This window comes from Varroa destructor, unplaced genomic scaffold (assembly GCF_002443255.2).
Source record: "Varroa destructor unplaced genomic scaffold, Vdes_3.0 BEIS01000005.1, whole genome shotgun sequence".
In the NCBI taxonomy this organism is placed as follows: Eukaryota; Metazoa; Arthropoda; class Arachnida; order Mesostigmata; family Varroidae; genus Varroa; species Varroa destructor.
Genome location: NW_019211458.1, coordinates 13,958,058 through 13,976,829, shown reverse-complemented (window position 1 = coordinate 13,976,829; position 18,772 = coordinate 13,958,058). Strand labels below are relative to the sequence as shown.

At 40.4% G+C, this 18,772-nt stretch overlaps 1 protein-coding gene across 3 annotated transcripts in view; it reads left to right on the top strand.

The window, feature by feature from the left end:
- Positions 1–18,772, top strand: part of Ncc69 (sodium chloride cotransporter 69) — a 91,506-nt gene that overhangs the window by 48,276 nt on the left and 24,458 nt on the right. For all 3 annotated transcript variants that reach the window (XM_086991197.1, XM_022807048.2, XM_022807046.2), the window contains exons 2-3: positions 11,820–12,086; positions 17,055–17,280. In XM_086991197.1, the coding sequence (XP_086847323.1) occupies positions 11,821–12,086; positions 17,055–17,280 (492 nt within the window). In that variant the 5' untranslated portion in view covers position 11,820. The remainder of the gene's footprint in view (positions 1–11,819; positions 12,087–17,054; positions 17,281–18,772) is intronic.

Genomic DNA, 18,772 nt, shown 5'->3' with positions numbered 1-18,772 from the left:
TGTTTTTTGTAAATTTCTTCAAATACTAATTCAGCTTAATGCTAACTGTCACATGGTTAAAATTTGTAATTAAGCGCAACAACTCTGCGCTATTCGGTGCGAGTACTAAGATCAGCTTTGTTGTTAAGCTGCTATATATATATATATATATATATATATATAAAGTTGCCACTACATGAATGGCTGATACGAGACAATAGTGATTCTCACATACACACAGAAATAAGACGTATACGAGGGACTCGAGGTGTTTTGATTGCGGTACTTAATTAGCGCATGACGTCAGATAGAGGTGTCCGAAGTTCATCGAGTGGTTTAAATGAATTAATTTATTTAAAAAATCCTGTTTTAGCTGTTAGTTTTCAAAACTATTTTTAACAGCCGGCCAAAAATCTACTGTTTATCTAGTGTAGCTATGTATGTTTTAGTTGGACGCAGTACGTTTGAAAGCAGTTTCTCTGCTGGAAAACTTGGTCCTATTTAACAGCTAATTACATACTTCCAACGTTCATAGCAGTTCAAAATCTGCATTCGCAACATAGATACAACCCACGAAAGTCTGCATGTACCTCACCAATGGACTTCACTAACTCGATTCAATATAAGAAAAGATACAGATGGCTCCGTCTTTATTATAACTATTTTCATGGCTTTATCGTCACGTCTGTCAACTTAATGTGTGCTTGAATTCTCGCTCAGGCTCATTGATCGGGATTCAAAACAGAACGAAAGGTATCAAATATTTCTCCCTGGTTCTTAGTTCTTAAAATTAAATGCCCCGTCTCTCTGCCCTCTTCTCTTAAATGTACGCTTCAAAAATATTCTATATTTTATTTCACCGCAATACCCTACATAGCCATCAGCTTCGTCCTCCCGCCCCAGGCAAGCCCTATAAAGTGTAAAAGATTTGCTGTCTATATATATACATACACATAAAGGTATGTAAAATAAGAGCGCTAGTTGGAATAACCCCAATGAGACACAGCTCTTCGTCAACGAGTAATAGGTAAAAAAAAAGAAAACTAAATATAAAACGTAGATAGGTCGCCGGCGACAACGTTGTCAGCTCCAACGTCTTCTTCTATTAGAGAAAAGGTGAAAACATTCCAGTTCACTTCAGAAACGTCGTAGCAGCTCTTTCATAACATTTGAGTGTTACACAGCGCTAGTACGGCCGCGCGTAACTTTAAAGGTGGCAGTAGTCCTTCAAATGCTGTGGATCTCCTGTTTTTTCTTGATTTTCTACAGCTTTTTCTACTTCTGTTCAATTTCTGCCGCTTCGGCGACGGCGTCGGCCGCGTTTGTTCTTGGCTCTTTTAGCTGTTAACGATGGCTTCGCTCAACTCGGACATCGGCTGGCGGTCGGTGTGCGTTTCGTCGCAACCATCGTTTACAGGCCATTTGCGCGCGAGTCTTGATCGAGCGCCTATTCAGCCCAATAGCAATACCACCAGCAGCAGACGGCAAGCTAACAATCGTCCGATCAACGGCGTGGTTATATATTTCGTACTCGTCAGATCTGGTCATATCCTTTTGGCCTGGCTTGAACCGTGACGCTGCTGCTGTTGTTGTGACTAGCACGACGACTATTACTACCGCTATGGATGGCTCAAGTGAAGCTACCGATTTTTTTTTTACTTGGTATCCTATAGGGCGTCTCGGATCATCGGCCGACGTTACAATCGACGACGAAGCGACAGGCCATCGTCCCGCAGACTACCATTTATCTACTTATTATCTGATGTGTTCGACCGCTCCTAGCGGTACCCAACCCTCGTAAAATAACTGTCTCGGGAAAACTATCGCTCAGGAGAATAACAAACTTCAGTACGTATTCTGTCACCGTTCCATGTGCAGACATTTTCACACCATTAAAGTAAACGTTACTTGTTTGTTACATATTTTATGTGATGCTGAAGTTCTGTAAAACGGACTGCGATAAAATACCATTTACATCTACATACATATTTGCTGAGAAACCATTTACAGTTTTCACTTTACGAAACCTCATCATACCTTAACTGATATGATTTAGATGACAAAATCATTCAAACTATCGATATATAAGGATTTTGAACGAAGTCATAGGCGATTCTCTACTGAATTCCGCTTATAATAAAATATCAATGTTTTGTCAAACAAATTATTTACCCTAGGTAAAAAAGCGCTATCTAACTTTGCCTTTCAATGTTACCTTCGCCGTATTGAAAATATACCGTATAAACGAGCGTTTTCGTCCATAAATCAGGGCATCTGGATCAACGAAAAAAAAAAAAAAAATGGTTATCTAAAATCAGCATACTGGCTCATAAATAAAAAGATCACTTAATTCCAGTTTATTGCCCTAAGCGGCGCCTAAACAATGATGATACCAAGTCAAATTGAATCAATTAAACAGTCAGCTAAAACGAAAGCGCCACTAAGAACTTGGCCCAGTGGACCCAAATATGTCGACACGTACGCGCGGTTTACAAGGATCTGGTCGTTATGGGACATTTATTCTAATTAGACACTTAACTAAAAGCACAGACCGAATCATCCGCTTGTTATTATGCGAATTTCGTATTTCATGTGTTTAATGCCGTTGAGGGCAGAGAGATGAACGTATTGAAGAAGTGCGACTTCGGAGCGGCTCATTTCATGCGTTGGACCGTTTTTGTATTTAGATGCACAAACTTGGCTGTGTTAAGCTCTGAAGCTAATCTGACTACTTTCAAGATTGACATTAAATAGATCGAAGTGATTGTGAGCAAAGACTTAGATCATTTAGCCGTGATGGGTGTGTGAGAATCGGCAGGGCATTTTATTAATCAAAAATCTTTTCACTAGAGCGCCTCAACTTCCTTTTGAAACATTGGCTAAACCAGGTCGGGTAACACAGTCCTAGACAATTTTTAGGTGCGTCATGGACGCCTACAGTTTCGAATAGCAAAAGAATTACAACAGATACGTATCTTTTATCTGAGGCCAGATTACTAACGCAAATATCTTTCCTACATGTGAAGCATCGAAGTGAGCATCTTATCCGGGTTAATCCTGCAAAACGTTTGTATCAGCAATGAAAGTGTTGGAACTCTCGATTTTCGGGCCAAATTCCTTAGCGGCTAGATTCAGTGTAGCCCGAACTAACCGTTCTCTCCCTTTTTGCATTCATCATCATAAATCATCAGCGAGTTAACGATCATCTGGAAAATACGAGAACTGTGCAGTGTCAGCGTTGACATCTGCCTTCTTATCCATTACCAGCTTTGCTGGAGCAAGCAGGCCAACGCTGCCTAGCCCACCTCCGCCTACGATAAACGACATTTTTTAACATTTCTTACAGCATTTGTTCCCTTTCGTTTATTTATAATACTGCAGTCGTAACGTTATGTGCGTGTGCACCTTCTGATTGTCTTCAAGCGCTTCTATTGAGCCCTCGTTGTTGTTATTATCGCTTTACCCGTTTGTTCTCCTAAAAAAACATGGAAAAAAAGCTGAAATAAGACGGAATCTGGGAATTTTAATGAAAAATGAAGCGTCGACTGTGCGGCTGATCCTCTTCTTGCTTTTACCATTTATCGTTTTAATTAGTAATTCTATTCGCCCCTTTTAGCGTTTTAGATGTGGCTTTCGTATCGTTACTCTGGTTTAGTGAAATACATTCATAGTAAAAAAAATCATTAGCACATAGACACAAAGTCGCCATCTACCTATACAAGACCGAAGCGTTGGTAAGCCGAACGGGTCGGCGTTTTCTTTCTTCTAATATTAATGGATGAATGCTATGAACCGTGATACCAGTATATTTGTGGTTAACAAATAATTTTGACAGTCAAACAAAGACTGACATTCCTTGTGTGGATAGTAAACAGTTTCTCGACAATCTTAGTGTAATCTCAGTTATTTCAACACTTGCGACATGCGACCCGTACAACATCGGGGTGACGGGCACACTTTGAGTGTGCCGCTTATTAGAATTCGTCCTATATCCCTAGCCATTTTGCAAAACAACTCATATCTCTGCTTCCTGGATGACGTCATATAATAATGCGTTGGGGTTTATGTGGCCGAGGCATTTACTAGTTTTCGTTGACAAGAAATTAAGACAAACCGACTGTTTCGCGGTCTCTGTAGGAATCCTGTCCCTAGCAGTCCATCTCTGGTCGCAAGCGTCTCATATTTAGTACAAATGGAGTAAATGATCGTGCAGATGTCCGCTTTCGAAATGTGTCGAGACACCCAAGTTTGCTTCCATATGGGCTAGTAAAATAAATGCGATCAGTATACTGGTGAAATCACTGACATGGACGACATTTCTCAGAGGAAGAAAATACAGTGCCGAGTTGAAATTGTGCGCACTCGTATCGCTCATCTAAATGATGTTCAGTGCTGCCAGACCATATCACAGGATAAGTGGGAACATAGACTCTACGATTCTTGGAAAGAGCGATAATGTGGTCTAATGTATACTTTGCCCAATAGTGAATCATTTTCAGATAAAAATTAACACAGGATTTTTTTTTTCGTTCCTTGTCATATCCTTTGGTATTAATCAGATCACATCCTTCTGATATGATCTGATTAATTCCTGTTGCACATATAATAACATGCTAAGTAGTACCGTTGATATCTATTTTACCGCAAGACAATTTTCCTATTTTTTTTTTTCACAACGACTGCTCGGGTATGTGCCTACGTCTAACGGTCCTGTTTCGACCGATCGTGGCATTTACAGCGGCCACTACTAATACACTTGACGACATTTTTAGCCAGAAATGCGGCATCATTTTGATCATCAGATTGAAGTCCATGCTTTCACACATCCTACTCACGGAGACTCACGCTGTCTCCACGTACATTTATATGGACGACGTTGAGACCGGGCTTATTCATAGCACAATTGACTGGGCTTCAAGTGTACGGACGGCGAGTTCAGAAGGTCACTGCTTGAGTCTACAATACGTCATACACACAATTTCAGTGTTAATAATGAAAGAGGAACTTCCTTTCAGCTTCGAATAACAGTTCTGAGTTGTTGTATACCAGGCAAATGGCTCATATTTTTTCGTTTTTTCTTGATCTCAATAGAAAAAACAGCTTGTTAGAGCTATTCACCTGGAGACGACATTTCCATTGGCAACCAGGGTACAAAGAAATATAGAGAGCAATCAGAGTGAACTGAATAGAAGCATTTTGGTAGTCAATCAAATGTGGAAAGCAATTTACTTAGGTCATTCCTCAGATAAATTCACAGTATTCCTGCTTATCTGACTCAGTTTGTTCAGGCTATCTAAGTGATAAATGGTAATGCACCGAATTCTCTATAAAAGTTTATTAGATAGCAATAGGTGATAGGTGTACGTGGACGTCCACCTTAACTTGTTTGCCCGAATATACCCCAATAAAAATGTACTGTATGTATGTATATATATAGTGTATACTATACGCTTAATTTTAATAGTACTAAAGCCGGTCAAGCATATTCTTCGCTATATAAGACAGAAGAGGGGAAAGCGTAGAGTGGAATATGTCTCCGGGCTCCAGTACCTTCCGACATGTTCTGAGCATCTTCAGAAAGCCTGCTTTTAAACATCCAAATGCTGCTGATAATTACCACTTCGTCTATGTGCATATGGACCGCCTAGTCGATCGCTAGCTGTTGCTATCGTCCATCGTATTTGATAAGATTTTCAGAATAGATGGTGTCAGTAACTTATCAGACATAGCATAACAAAATGCAGAGCACAATTAGACGACAATTATAGTAATGCTTATATAATTATTATTAAGTCATCGACGTCCAGCCTCCTGACTGGCGGTGGGATTAGCAGCAGCGATAGCAAGTTAATAGCTAAGGGCCAAGCGACCGAGACCTGCGATGACTAAGGACTAATAAACATGAAGAGACCGACACGCCACGCATACGCTCAAAAACAGGCCGAGAAACAGAAAAATCGAGAAATAGTGGTGCCTGCTGATCCTCTTCTAGGACTATTAGCAGTAGTAATAGGCATGCCGATGGCTACTCATAACATACATTAATGATGTCAAACGACGTGATGATGGTAGAGTTTTTGTACGAAAAACTCTACTATTTTAGATAAGCGTTGTACTTTATTTTAATTCATTTTATGGGTCATTCGCTGTCGAATTGTTCGACTGTTTCTCAGTGTACGCATATCATAGTTGAATATAGAGCGGTAATATTATTACCGTCCTGTTGTCTGCTATCCACCTAATTGGCCAGTTACAGATCAATCTGATACAGGAAGAATAGCTGTTAAAAAGCTGTCAGGGTTAACCACGCTGAGGTTTATTTTCTGTTAAAGTACCTAGACAGTAGCTTCATTCGTTCGAAACGAGTCCTTTTTTCGTTCACAGTTCGTAATAAAAGATATTACAGCCGCTCAATCTCCCCGGAAACATTGATCTCCACTCAAGTAGATCGAATGTACAAATACAGCTGCGCCGCACCTACTGTGTACGACTGTGATGTATGTAATGAATAATATATTATTACATTCTTATTAGAGTGAAAACTAGCACTTCATGGCTTACTTAGGGCACACAAAGAACGACACAAATAATTAACTCTCATTTACACAGGATGGATACGATGAAGAAGCTTCACAGCGAGCGAACACCTCAGTTGATAACAAACAGAAAGATACACTGCCCGTACCTTTTGGCGAAAACAATGGTTTTCCAAGTCCAACTAGCCAGCGTAAAGGACAATGGCCGTCTCAAAACCGCAGCAACTATATAGTCAGTCTAATAATATAATAAAGAAACTATATATAAGTACATCCCATTTTACCTTATTGGCCTTCGAAGTCAAAGCGATAACTGCGGACCGAATAATCCTCTCTGCCCACGAAACGTTGCCATAATGTTCGAATTTAATTAGGATCACGTGTAACGATATCTGCAAGGCAGGCTTCTTAGGAAATAGTCGCTCGTTCTCATTTGAGGGAACGATCTTGGCAAAAAGAGTCCGTAGCGCTCGTGAAGCGCGTTTTTTCATGGTCATCTTGGGGTCCATTTGAAGCTGCCAAGAGACGCTTGTTGTCTGACTGATGTGAAACCCTTCAGAGACGATACGTTTGCAGTAAAAAATAACGTCTAAAGAAGCGCATTATCCAGATAGAGCCCACTGACGTTTCGTAGGGGACTGTATTCTATATATGAGTACTGTCAAAGTAGTGCGTTTGGTGGTCATGGGATGTAGAACTGAATGGACATTATAGTTACGCGAGCAAATAAAAGTGCTGCGTAGTGGGAAATAAATTCCCTTAAAATCATTCGTCCACGGAAAGGGTTCACCGTCCTATCGAGGGCGACAGATACATTTTTATGATTAAAAACATCTCTCTCTCTCGACAACAACCAGCTCCATGTTTTCGCGAATAATCGCGCCGTGAGCACCTGTGTTCTGTGCGGGTACGCGGCGCCAATGGCGAAGCATCTGCAGCGTCATTCTTCGATACCAAAAGTAATAGCTTTGCTTTTCTCTTTTTTCCAGTTATTATGTGGATTCTGTGTCTGGGTGTGTCATTCTCGATCGTGGCCTGGTGACAAGGCCGACTATAAAGAATGACGGTCCTTTGAAATGACGACCCTGCATGAATACTATTACCCGCTTTGCCAGACTTTCGAATTGTAATCAGTTGGATCGAGATGAATAAATGATTACCGCTCCTCCGCTACCGCTACACAAATACAAATCATTTTGTTTGTTTTTGTTAGTATAATGCATCCCTGCAATATTAGTTGGGATAGAGCGTTGAACATCCATTTCGCCATCGAGAGCTTCTGAAGGATATAGAAAAAACGCGTAACTAGAAGATCGATGAAGAGCTTGGGAAGAGTCGCCGCGAAATATCTTTAAAGAAGGATTTTTTTAACTCAGTCAAGAGAATGTGTTGTTGAAGAGAAGACCCGCTTCCATGTCGTTTCTTTACCGATTTACAATACTGTGCCTATTTGGCAGCTGGATGATTTTCCATCTGGTAAACCTTGTCTGCTGTTTGTGGAAACCTGTGGCACTGTCGGACGAAATGATCGAAGATAGAATAATTTTTGTCTTCGCGTTTTACGCACGGCGGCGGATTATAAAATACCGTTGTCGAGATATAAAAACCCATTCTGACTGTACAATTTATAGCGGGGCCGTGAATCTCTGTTCTTTTGAAATAGTCGTCTTGCTTTTTCAATTGGAACATGAAAAGCAAATATATGCAGATACGACAATTGAGCAGTTTATCCTTGGCTGAAAATCACGCAATTTCAAGTTATAAAATAGCGTCTAACAATGATGGTTTGTTATTTTCGTCGGTTTACTAACGAGTTGCAAAAAAATAGAACTTGTGTGCTTTATGTCTTAATGCGATAGGAAATTAGCTCTATGATACAGTTTCCACTAGAACGAATGGCCAGCTCTCTCTCTCTATATATATATATATATATATATGGCGAAAAAAACAGAAAATAGCTCATATCCTTATCACTAGAAACTGAACCCGAATCATTAGCTATGAGAGTACATTTTTCTTTCGGATATTGCTATAGTTTTTAACGCATAAGCTTCATATGCGAGCAGAACCTTTAAAAGCAAACTCACGGAATACTGCTAGATGAAAACGAATGTCGGCTATCGAAACATTTCTATTATGAATTTTATATTATATATTACCTCTAAACCCAAAATGTTTCGAATTTCGCGCCCAGTATCTCCATGAAATACTCCATAACTCATCCGACTCCCCAGCACGAAGCGAAACTAGTGAATACCCTCTAAGCTATCGCGAAGGCGTGTTGATTACATAATCTATGGCGCAGCCGTTATCTGGAAAGCATCACGTGTGCCTCTTCAACCTGACGCTGGCTGCTTGCGTTCCACTGAACAGTCTGAGTGTTAGCGCGCGAGCGATAGCGAGAACTTGCTCGGCTTCATAGGCGTACGACGTTGTGACAGCGTACGACCGTTAGTATCATCGGCCTTGCGGTCTTGTCCCGTAACATCACTACATTACGCTACAGGCAACAACAAACCGTCGATGTACAGAGTGTGTCTGTATGCAAGCATGTACTCGTAATGTATACAGGTCGCTAGTTCCATGACTGCGCAACATCTACAAGCGACAAAGAGTCCGGTTGAAGCCAGCGAAGTTTTCTCCAGACACTGGACCTAGATCAATCGTGTACTAGTTAAGAAGCAGTACTTTTAATGTTGCGTTCGTCTTGGAAACGAAAAAGTTAGGTACACTTATAATTGCAACAGGAAACTAATGTTCATATATGTTCATACATGTTCTATATGTTCATAGAAATGTATCGAGTCGCAACGAATTCGACCAGTATAGTACGGCTGAACTTCATTTCCTATATTTTAAGTCCGCCTGAATTTTATGTCCTATTGCCTATCACTGACTGCCTTTTGTACCCTACACTATTGGCGTTTATAGAGTTCAGTGCTCATAGATATTGAGGGTCTCCCATTAAGTGTTTAGGTTGTCAATTTAATAATTAATTTAATTAGGGTAGAGTCAAAGTAAGACTATATATATATATATATATATATATTTCTTTTCTTCGGACCGTTCCGCCCAAGACAGAGCGTTGCAAAACGATATGCACCTGATTCGTAGTCCTATGATAAGGTTCTTCCTAATTATTAGATTACATTCATGTGGATTATTATTTTCCCGTGACCTATAAATTTATTCTACTTGCAACTAACGATACTATTATGAGCGATAATGAATAGTAATCTTGGATAGCTTACTAGACAATAGATGAAGATGGTAATACGTCCCCCTAGTTTATCAATTCATAATCAAAGCAAAACCATTTTTGTCTTCGTGATTGTTCAGTGCTAACGTGTTTGCTTACCATATTAGAAGCACGTGATGGTCTTATCTGAAGCCACACGCAGACAGAGATATCTCGTTCCGGATCGGGAAGGTCTCAAACAATGCTCAACGGCAGTACCGGACACTATACTCGAAAAGAAAGAGAACCATCCAAGGATTTAATTAGCGAGCACAATGTATCGATCGCGCTCATCTTTTCTACTACGTTTCTAACTATTAGATAAATACGAGCGCATGCTCACGTGGCATCTTTAGATTTCAGATTCCACATTATGCTCACTTTCACACTAGATCGTCGCAATAATCCCTTAACCTACTAGCAGATCTAATGAACACTAGTATTGCAAGGAGAATCATATAAGCCCACTGAAATAATCCGCTGTTGCCGGTCAGCTGTGCAACTCATGGAAAAACGTACTGCGGCTTTAGTACGAGTCCATAATTCAACACGAACGCCGATGCGCACAATCGGAAATGAATGAATGAATAGGTTTGGCCTCTTGGCCTTATACAACCCGTTTGTCACAGTGGAGTTGTATTGTAAGGCAGTGGGAAAGGGAGGATGAACCTGGAAACGGCACGATTGGCACTTCGAATAGAGGCACGATATGTGCGTCCAGAGCGCTGAACGCGATGCAGTAAACCGGAGCGCGCTGCATCCAACGTTTCTTTAGGTGCCGACAGAAAAAAACTGGCCCGGCCCCACTATCGAGTCGTGTGGGTGGGATGTGAATGCCGGGAATAAACAGAGGGAAAGATGGGCTTCAGTTCATCGTGCATTCATGCATGCAGGTCATCGTTTGTTGTATGTAAATCATAATATTAGTATTAACAACTCGCAAGCGCATTTGATAGGTGAGTAAAGATGCGTCGACTTAGCTGTCTAATGCGTCAACTGTATAGCTAGGCCTTAATTCATAGGTGTCCCATAGGCTATTTAGATATTGCTATCATTTGTTCGTTTCGACTATGTGGTGGTAACAAGGGAATAGGCCAGTAAGACTCAGCCGACTTGTCATGCTACCATCAATGCAATGATTCATATCGGAACGTAATAGATGACTGCGATATTTCAAAACTCGAATGGGAAAGCGAGATATGCGGTTCCTAAAAATATTCTCGCAACCGTTAGGGCCACTAGAGGAAGTGATGCCATAACAAACCACGCGTCATCGTGGGCTAAAAAGAGGCCTGAACACGCCTTTCTTTCTATAAGTTCAACATTCACGCAATAGTGTGATTGTCGAAGTGTTTAGGTGATTTTGTAAGCTGTACACGCTACCCCTAAATGTAAATTATTTATTTAGAATACTGAGATCAACGTCGTAACTGACTGCTGGAGCTGCTACTGCAATAGAACTTTGAGTATAAACTTCTATATCTCGCCTAGGAAAAGTAAAGGTTTTCAAAGACTTGCTAGAGCATTCTCATATATATGACACCTAAAGATTGCTAGACATCTTGTTAATGTTTGTAAATCAGCAATTTTGTCGGTTTACATAAAAATCCAAAAAAAAATCAAAGGGCTATAGAATGAACCTTTGCTTTATCTAAAGACAGATAGTAGGCCCTAAGTAGGCCAATTTCGACAGAATCAATGTCTGCATCTACTTCAAACAGATCAAAAACAGAGGCCTGCCTTCTATCGTCTCTTAATGTTAAATTCGCTGATTGAACCGCAGCGGAACAACATTTCCACTATGATATAGATATTATAATTGAATCTACAAATATTGAGATAAAAACTATTTTGGAAAATCCATGAGGTATGCACTAGCAAATAAAAATCTACGCTATTTTATCTCATATGGATAACAAGCTCCATTCGGTCCGTATAGGAAATAATTCTATTGTCACATATTCTAAATTACACATCTTTTCCACATTTTTTCAATGCAAGTATAAGAATATGCAGAAGCGTCTTACAACAAAGTAAATTTATTCATCTTTTATCCTGTTTTGTAGCATGCCAGACACAGCGAAGTTGGCGTCTCCGCCGCCGGGTGTGCTGAAAAAACCGAACTCGTCAGGAGCAGCAGTAGCAGCTAATGAGGGCAAGGAAGAATGGATCGCAATGGATAAAAACAATAAACAGGACAACAATAAGGAGTCTCCGGGGGCAAAAGACTCAAACACTGTAACTGCCGGCAAGGGCGGCAAACAAAGCCGCTTTCAAGTAGCAAAGGTCGATTTTGCCAAAGGATCAAAGGACGAAGATCGACACAGCAGCAGGTGAGCAAGCGAGTCTACATTAAGCGTTCTTCGAGCTCTAAAGAGTGAAAAAATGTAAAAACCTTTGTGTTACCTTGGTTTTTAACATTGCATGACTGGGCCTTAGCAGAAGCCCATTAAATTTAGGATCAGCCATTTTTATCTTGAGGAGTAACTACTCCATTACAGATCCACTATAGTATATCAATAACACAGCGACTTAAACTGAATAACCGTCAACAGAAATAGGGGCAACTCGTTGAAGAATGTATTGAATCGTTACAGTATGTCTCCCACACTGTCTGTTATAGCTATCGAAGTGCGGCATATTCGGGCTAATATACTCATAACCATTTTCTTTAATGAGTTATGTGCCCCCCAAAGATCCTTGCCTGCATTGTCAGAAGCATTTTTTCTGGTCTCCGAACGTTAAGTATACCGCCCATAAGATTGCTTCAGCTTTTTCCCGTGTCTCTTACCACTACGCCCTGCGCCGGCTGTTTGCCTGCACAAGGAGATGTACTCGTTCAGAGGTAGATCGGAGTACTATAGGATATTGCGACAGCATATTAATAATCGTTTACGGAGTCAGGCCGCAGACTTAGGAGGCCGCCGTGCGGTTGCCAACGCAGTCCAAGCCATCAGCGGGGTCAAAGGTGCAGCTGCTATTTCCGCGTGGCTACTAGCAGCAGCGACCGATGCAACGAGTGTGGCGTTAAGACCGACAACCAACAGGTAGTGGGACTAGTAGGGCGCCTGCCTGCCCTTAGTAGAGTCTCATTAAGGCATGCGGGGTCGTCTCACGCCATCACTCGCTAGTCGTTTATGCATTAAGACGATTCGCCGTTTGTAACTTCGCCTGAGCTTACGCCTGTGTTGGTGCCAGCGGTTCAATAGATCATCTGTACTGCTGCCGCCACCGTTGAAGCAATTTTGTCTGTAGCAATGGGTTTTGGTAGCGCAAGCGTGTCAAGTAAGTGGACAGAAACGTTCGTTGGGTATGTACATACACGAAGGGAATATCTCGCCATAATAGGGTCTACGGTATGGTCTAGTAACGTGGTGAGAAAGAGTAAGGTATGGTAACAGATAACCCTTCGTGGGTTTTAGAATTGAACCGCGCGTCGTCTGCTATCAGTCAAAGCTTTTGCTGGTTGTGTTCCGCGGTGCATTTTTCCTACGACATGAAGCCGATTATAGCAACGTCTGAACTTTGAATTCGATTTTCCTTCAAAAAAACTGCAAGACGCAATAATTAAGTTTTGGTTTAGTGTAAAGCAGAATTTGAGCGTTTGATGGCAACGCTTTTTTGGCATAATTTTGTGCGATAAACAGTATCTGGATTCACTGTAACGATTATATTGGCTGTAAACCATAAACAATAGTACAATTGTTTTTTGGATTATTATCGGCAGTGACCTATACCTAGTTGAAAGGTTATGGTATGAAAACTATGAATGGTCCTTGCAAAGACACTCTAAATATTTGTCGTTGCCAAATGGCCAGCTTCGTATCCAGCAGAACGGTATCTTCAAGTGTTGACTGTGTAACCGACTTAGTAAATAATATGACCATTTTCCATTGAAAAAAAGAGATACTAAGCATTGTCGCTAAAAACAAAATAACTAATGGATTTGTGGGTAATCGTTATGGGCTTGGCTAATATGTACTTGTATATGAGGAGCAGGTCATCTGTAAGTGATTGCTTTGTGTCTTACCTTTCAGCGTATATGATTCCATGTTTATCGCTCGAGCATGGGTGCTCGGCGTGTATTAGTACGTAAGGCTGCCTCTACGTCGAGCGTGAAAAACAGTCGTATTTGTATGAAGCGAGGGGTAATATTAGCAATCTAATAATTAGCTCATCTCCTGGGTGGTGATCTCCTAGTTATTTTTTAATGGAACATTCGCTTTAATTGCATTGGCCTCAGTTCATGATGGAAGTTTCACACGTACAGTATCGAAAAGCGTAAGATAGATATGGTATCTAACTGTCGAAAATCCGTTGAACTGACGGGAGCAACACGTTCGATTCTTATCCCACGATGACAGCGAAGTCTTTAAACGCGAAAGGGCGAAATTTTAGAAGTTAGGCTGACTTTCATGACATTTCAAAGAGCCGTACGGATCGGACAATATTAGGACGATGTGGTCTTTATGAGGCTACAGCACTGGAAGGCGTGCAACCTCAAGCAGGTGTGGAGCGAAATAGTAAAAATAAGTGCGATTTTTGACAACAGCAGCCAAAATGGTTTATTCAGTATTGATCCGAATAGCGGTTTTAGTCTTATGAAGCCATGAGCATAACCTAAGTACGTTTTACCTCGTTGTGATTTAAAGTTTTAGTGATTCATCTAAAACGAATCGTATCGTACTGCTAGGCTCATAATTGAGACGCGCGCACTTCTGGAGGTACCAAACTTCTCGGATGTGAATGTATTCATAGGCTATCGTCACTTTGTGTCCTTACTAATCGATGAATTTCATAAATTACGTTCAATAGAAGTTCACTCAATCATAACCATTTACACAATCTTAACGACAGTTAACGGTTCACTATCTGTTTGATTCTATTTCTGTGAATGTAACGCCGACTATCTGGGTACCAGTTTTCGCGTTTGATCACAAATAGCGATTATTGAAATTGCGTTTCTCTACGTGTCAGTTATTTACTTCCGGTATCGCCGTTCGGCATTTCATCAGAAGGCTGGCTCCTAGTACAAAATAAAGCGTGTCTATGGAAGGAATCGAACCGACACTATAATATGTCCTTAATATTAACAGTCGAATAAGCTAGCTATTAAACTATCATGAGGACCTGCAATCGTATACGTTTGGTCCAAACCGTATAGTATTCATAGAGAGGCAAACTTAGTCATGTGAGAACGACCGATCATGAGGTCAGCCTCTTGAAGTCCCGAATGTATCCATAATGGATAAGAGTGGAGCCACTGTAGCGCTAGGATAGCAGTAGCAGTTATGTACGTTTCGCGGTTCTATTTCTAACTAACGAGGCGAAATGATGGGCATACGCAATGAACGCTGCGACACGAAATTAGGGTGCTTACACTAATAGGGTTTTGCCGTCGTTATGGTTTTGACCTTTAGATGTATATCGTACTCAGCGTCTATTTCTCTTCCCACATCTGATTGCCGTAGGAACTCACTCATGACCAAATAGCCCCTCACCGCATCAGGCATCTAAAGCATTTTAAACTACTTTCTCGCTGGATATTAGGAGACGTAATATTTACTGATATTATTCGGATGCGTAATACGATTTGTAATAATTCGATGATACTCGTACAAATACCTTTAATGGAGAGGACATGAGAGTATTTGCGTAACCTTGTGTATTCAAATTCGCACCGTCTGCTAGATGGCGTTGGTGTTGACAGCATCGTATCTTTATGCTTTAACTGGTTATCTCCTGCGAGATGATATTATTTCCTGTAAGGTGAGATTTTATATTGCTATATATATACAGTTGCTATGATAGCCAGCCGACCTTCTTTGCGGGCTGTGTTATTAGCATCTATGTTATTCTGAACTAAAATGCACGCCATGTTGTTGGTATCTGCAACTCTGGGCAATGACTGACCCGTGAGCTCAAATAAAAGACCTCATGAGCTTTCTTAAGAACCTGGCTTAACATGCCGTGTATGCACATCCATCGATAGTTTTCCCACGAAACGCTTTCAGAGACACTTCGCTTCAGGAGGTAAATTTGTGTCGCCACTATTATCATTTGAAACTCACGCTTCGCACGGGAACCAGGGAAGTTTACGCAGCGAAGTGGAGAATAAGCTGGCTGAAAAAAAGCGTATTCTTATTAAATTGCACTGTTGAAGAAATAAATGTTCTGCAAATTACTAGGTGTACTCTACATGGTAAAATGATTTGACCGTCATGGCACGCCTATCCATCGACTACACTGTGTGCGCTAACGCTTTTGTGTTTTAATGCCTAAAGGAACAAAATCGTAAGCAATATGACAGAAATGATTTAATAACATTGTGCTGCTTGTGTTGTACAAGCTTCTACAGCTGATTCGTAAAGGCTTCGCGGAATTATACACTTGCTGACAATCTTTTAATGGAATCTGTATCGCATCACATAGTTAAAAATATATAGCTGGCATATAGACTTTATGAATACGTGGAGAAGTTGCAGGACCCAAAATGCGCCTCGTTGCAAAACAGTTACAGCAGAAACGGCAACGATCCTATTCAGCAACTCATTATGTTAAATGAATGTTCGACTGGTGCCAAATAGAATATAACAGGCTTTTTGCTGGACTGATATGGCTAATATCAAAAGGACGACACTCCGATTTAGGTCTCAACACCATGCAATCCCTGGCCGTTTCTTTGAGTAGAAGAACGTGATCGCTACGTTCATGTTAAGTCACAAGAGGACGGTGCCTCTGGTCTACTAGCATTTAACCCTAAACGCATTTGTTAATGAGAAACATATATATATATATATATATATATATATATATATATATATATATATACGTATCTCTTCGTTATTTTCGAACAGCATTACGAGTTATTTTTAGATAGAGGTGGTAGCTCCGTGGGTCAATTGAAGAACATGCTTACAAGCAGAACTTAGCTTTTACTGAGAGATCGGTTCCTGCGTACCCGCTAATAGGACCAGGTGGAAAGGGATATCCAAGACTTCCCGAAACTCATGGGACGTCTTTTGAAAAGCGATGGTTCAAGTGAGGTTTTATGGTAATACGTTGTACTATTTAGATATTTCGGGTTAGTGATATAGCAGGTTATCTGGTACGACTTGTTTGCGTTGGCCTGAATGATCCATTCTTGTCAAACCCTATTATTATTACTCCGAGTGGATTACATGACAAAGGGCAACTTGCACGTGTTAGCGAATATCTGTGCTTTTTAAATGTATCTACACTACTATTTCCAACAACCTAATAATTTGCACATCTCTTGCTCATAATGAACCTATTTTTAGTGATGAAGACGATCACGCAGGAGGCCATGGGGGCGGCGGAGGGTGTGCTGGTGGAATGTACAACAATTCGTATGACACCCACAATATACGTTCCCTGCACCACTACACGAGAGAGGCACTGCCCCGTCTGGATCACTATCGGAACGTGATGAGTGTGCATGGTCATATGAATAGGCCGACCCTCGACGAATTGCACAATGCAACATTATCTCTGCTACCTGAAAAGGTAAGTTGACATTGAAAGATTGTAGAAGATCGTAAGATCCAGCTTTTAGCAAGGAATCAAATATTACTACTCTGCTTGGGATATCTTGCTGCTAATATATGATATGCAGTATTATTAACAATCTAATAAATGCGCTTCAGCTAATTTTTTGTGGCATAACTAAAAGTTGATCATAAAAAAAATGTTGTTATTATGCAAGCCTTCCTATGCGTGTACGGAAATTTTGTTTCTTTTATCCATTTAGGATGAATACTAGACCTTATGGGCCTAAAACTCAGATAACACTTGCCTTAATTTTTATGGTCTCTCTAACTGAAATCAGAGAGGTTTGTTTGTTGTGTCGAGCAAATAGAAATAATTTACTGTAACTTTTTCTGAATGCAAGCTAGCATAGAGTTTCCTCTCATAAATCTAAAAGAAAAAGTTTACACGTATCGCAAGCAAAATTATAAAAGGTCGATAAAATATAATAGATCTCGCCTATTGTATATTCAGCCGCATTGTTTTTTCTTCTAACGTGTGATCTTAATAAAATATCCAGGTTCCTGAACTATTACTCAACTAATAACAGGTTCAAGCTAAAAGCACATGTACTGTGTTCGTAGCATTAGCAGTTCCTCCATAAGGAAAAATCTTTATTAATCAAATATCTACTGTAATGAGCTCTGTTTAGTACATAATATGCATAATATATTATCCGCCATATTTACCGTATTTAAGCGCGATCTAATTAAGGCAACAAACTGAGTTCGTTTGTGCTTTTTGCGATTTTCTATGACAGCTTTTGGTTGGGCTAATTATCTGATAACACTCCGTAAAAAAAAATCTGTGTTTACTATAGAACCACTGCTGCCATCGACAAACGAGGTGACTCTAGCGTCAGAGGAATTTAATAGTAATTATGTTAGCGACTAAGCATAACTATGTATGCCAATATAATTAGTCGCCGTGAAGCAATCTTCATAGTTCTGTTGAAGTGCCACTATTTGGTGTTTATCAGCCGCGATTGCAATGGAAAACTTTTGCTTTCGACAAGAGTCAGTTGAGCTTGGCGCAGAGATTGTCCTAAGTTGTCCTAATCTACTTTGGCCTATAGATACAATGGCAGTTGCTTACACGGGGTAGGTTAAAACCGCGTTCTTGCTTATGCAGCCTGGGGCTGCTGGCCTAATACTATTTTAGTTTGATAATTGATATTGTATCGGCTAATATAGGTCCTGATGGTAAAAGGGCCTATGCTAAGTATCAAGTATTATCACGAGGACCTCTTATGACTTTCACCTTCAACGCCTCATGTTATCACTTTCGCTCAGATGCTTAGTAAACAAGACCAGTGCTTAAGGGAAACCCATAAAATTATAATGCGAAGAATCATTAATAATATAACGACGAAGCGTGTGGGGTTAAAGGAAGACTCAGGCAAATGGGCTGTATCTCTATTTCTATACAAAGGCGTTTTTATGAAACCTCATAAAGATAGATACAGAACTGT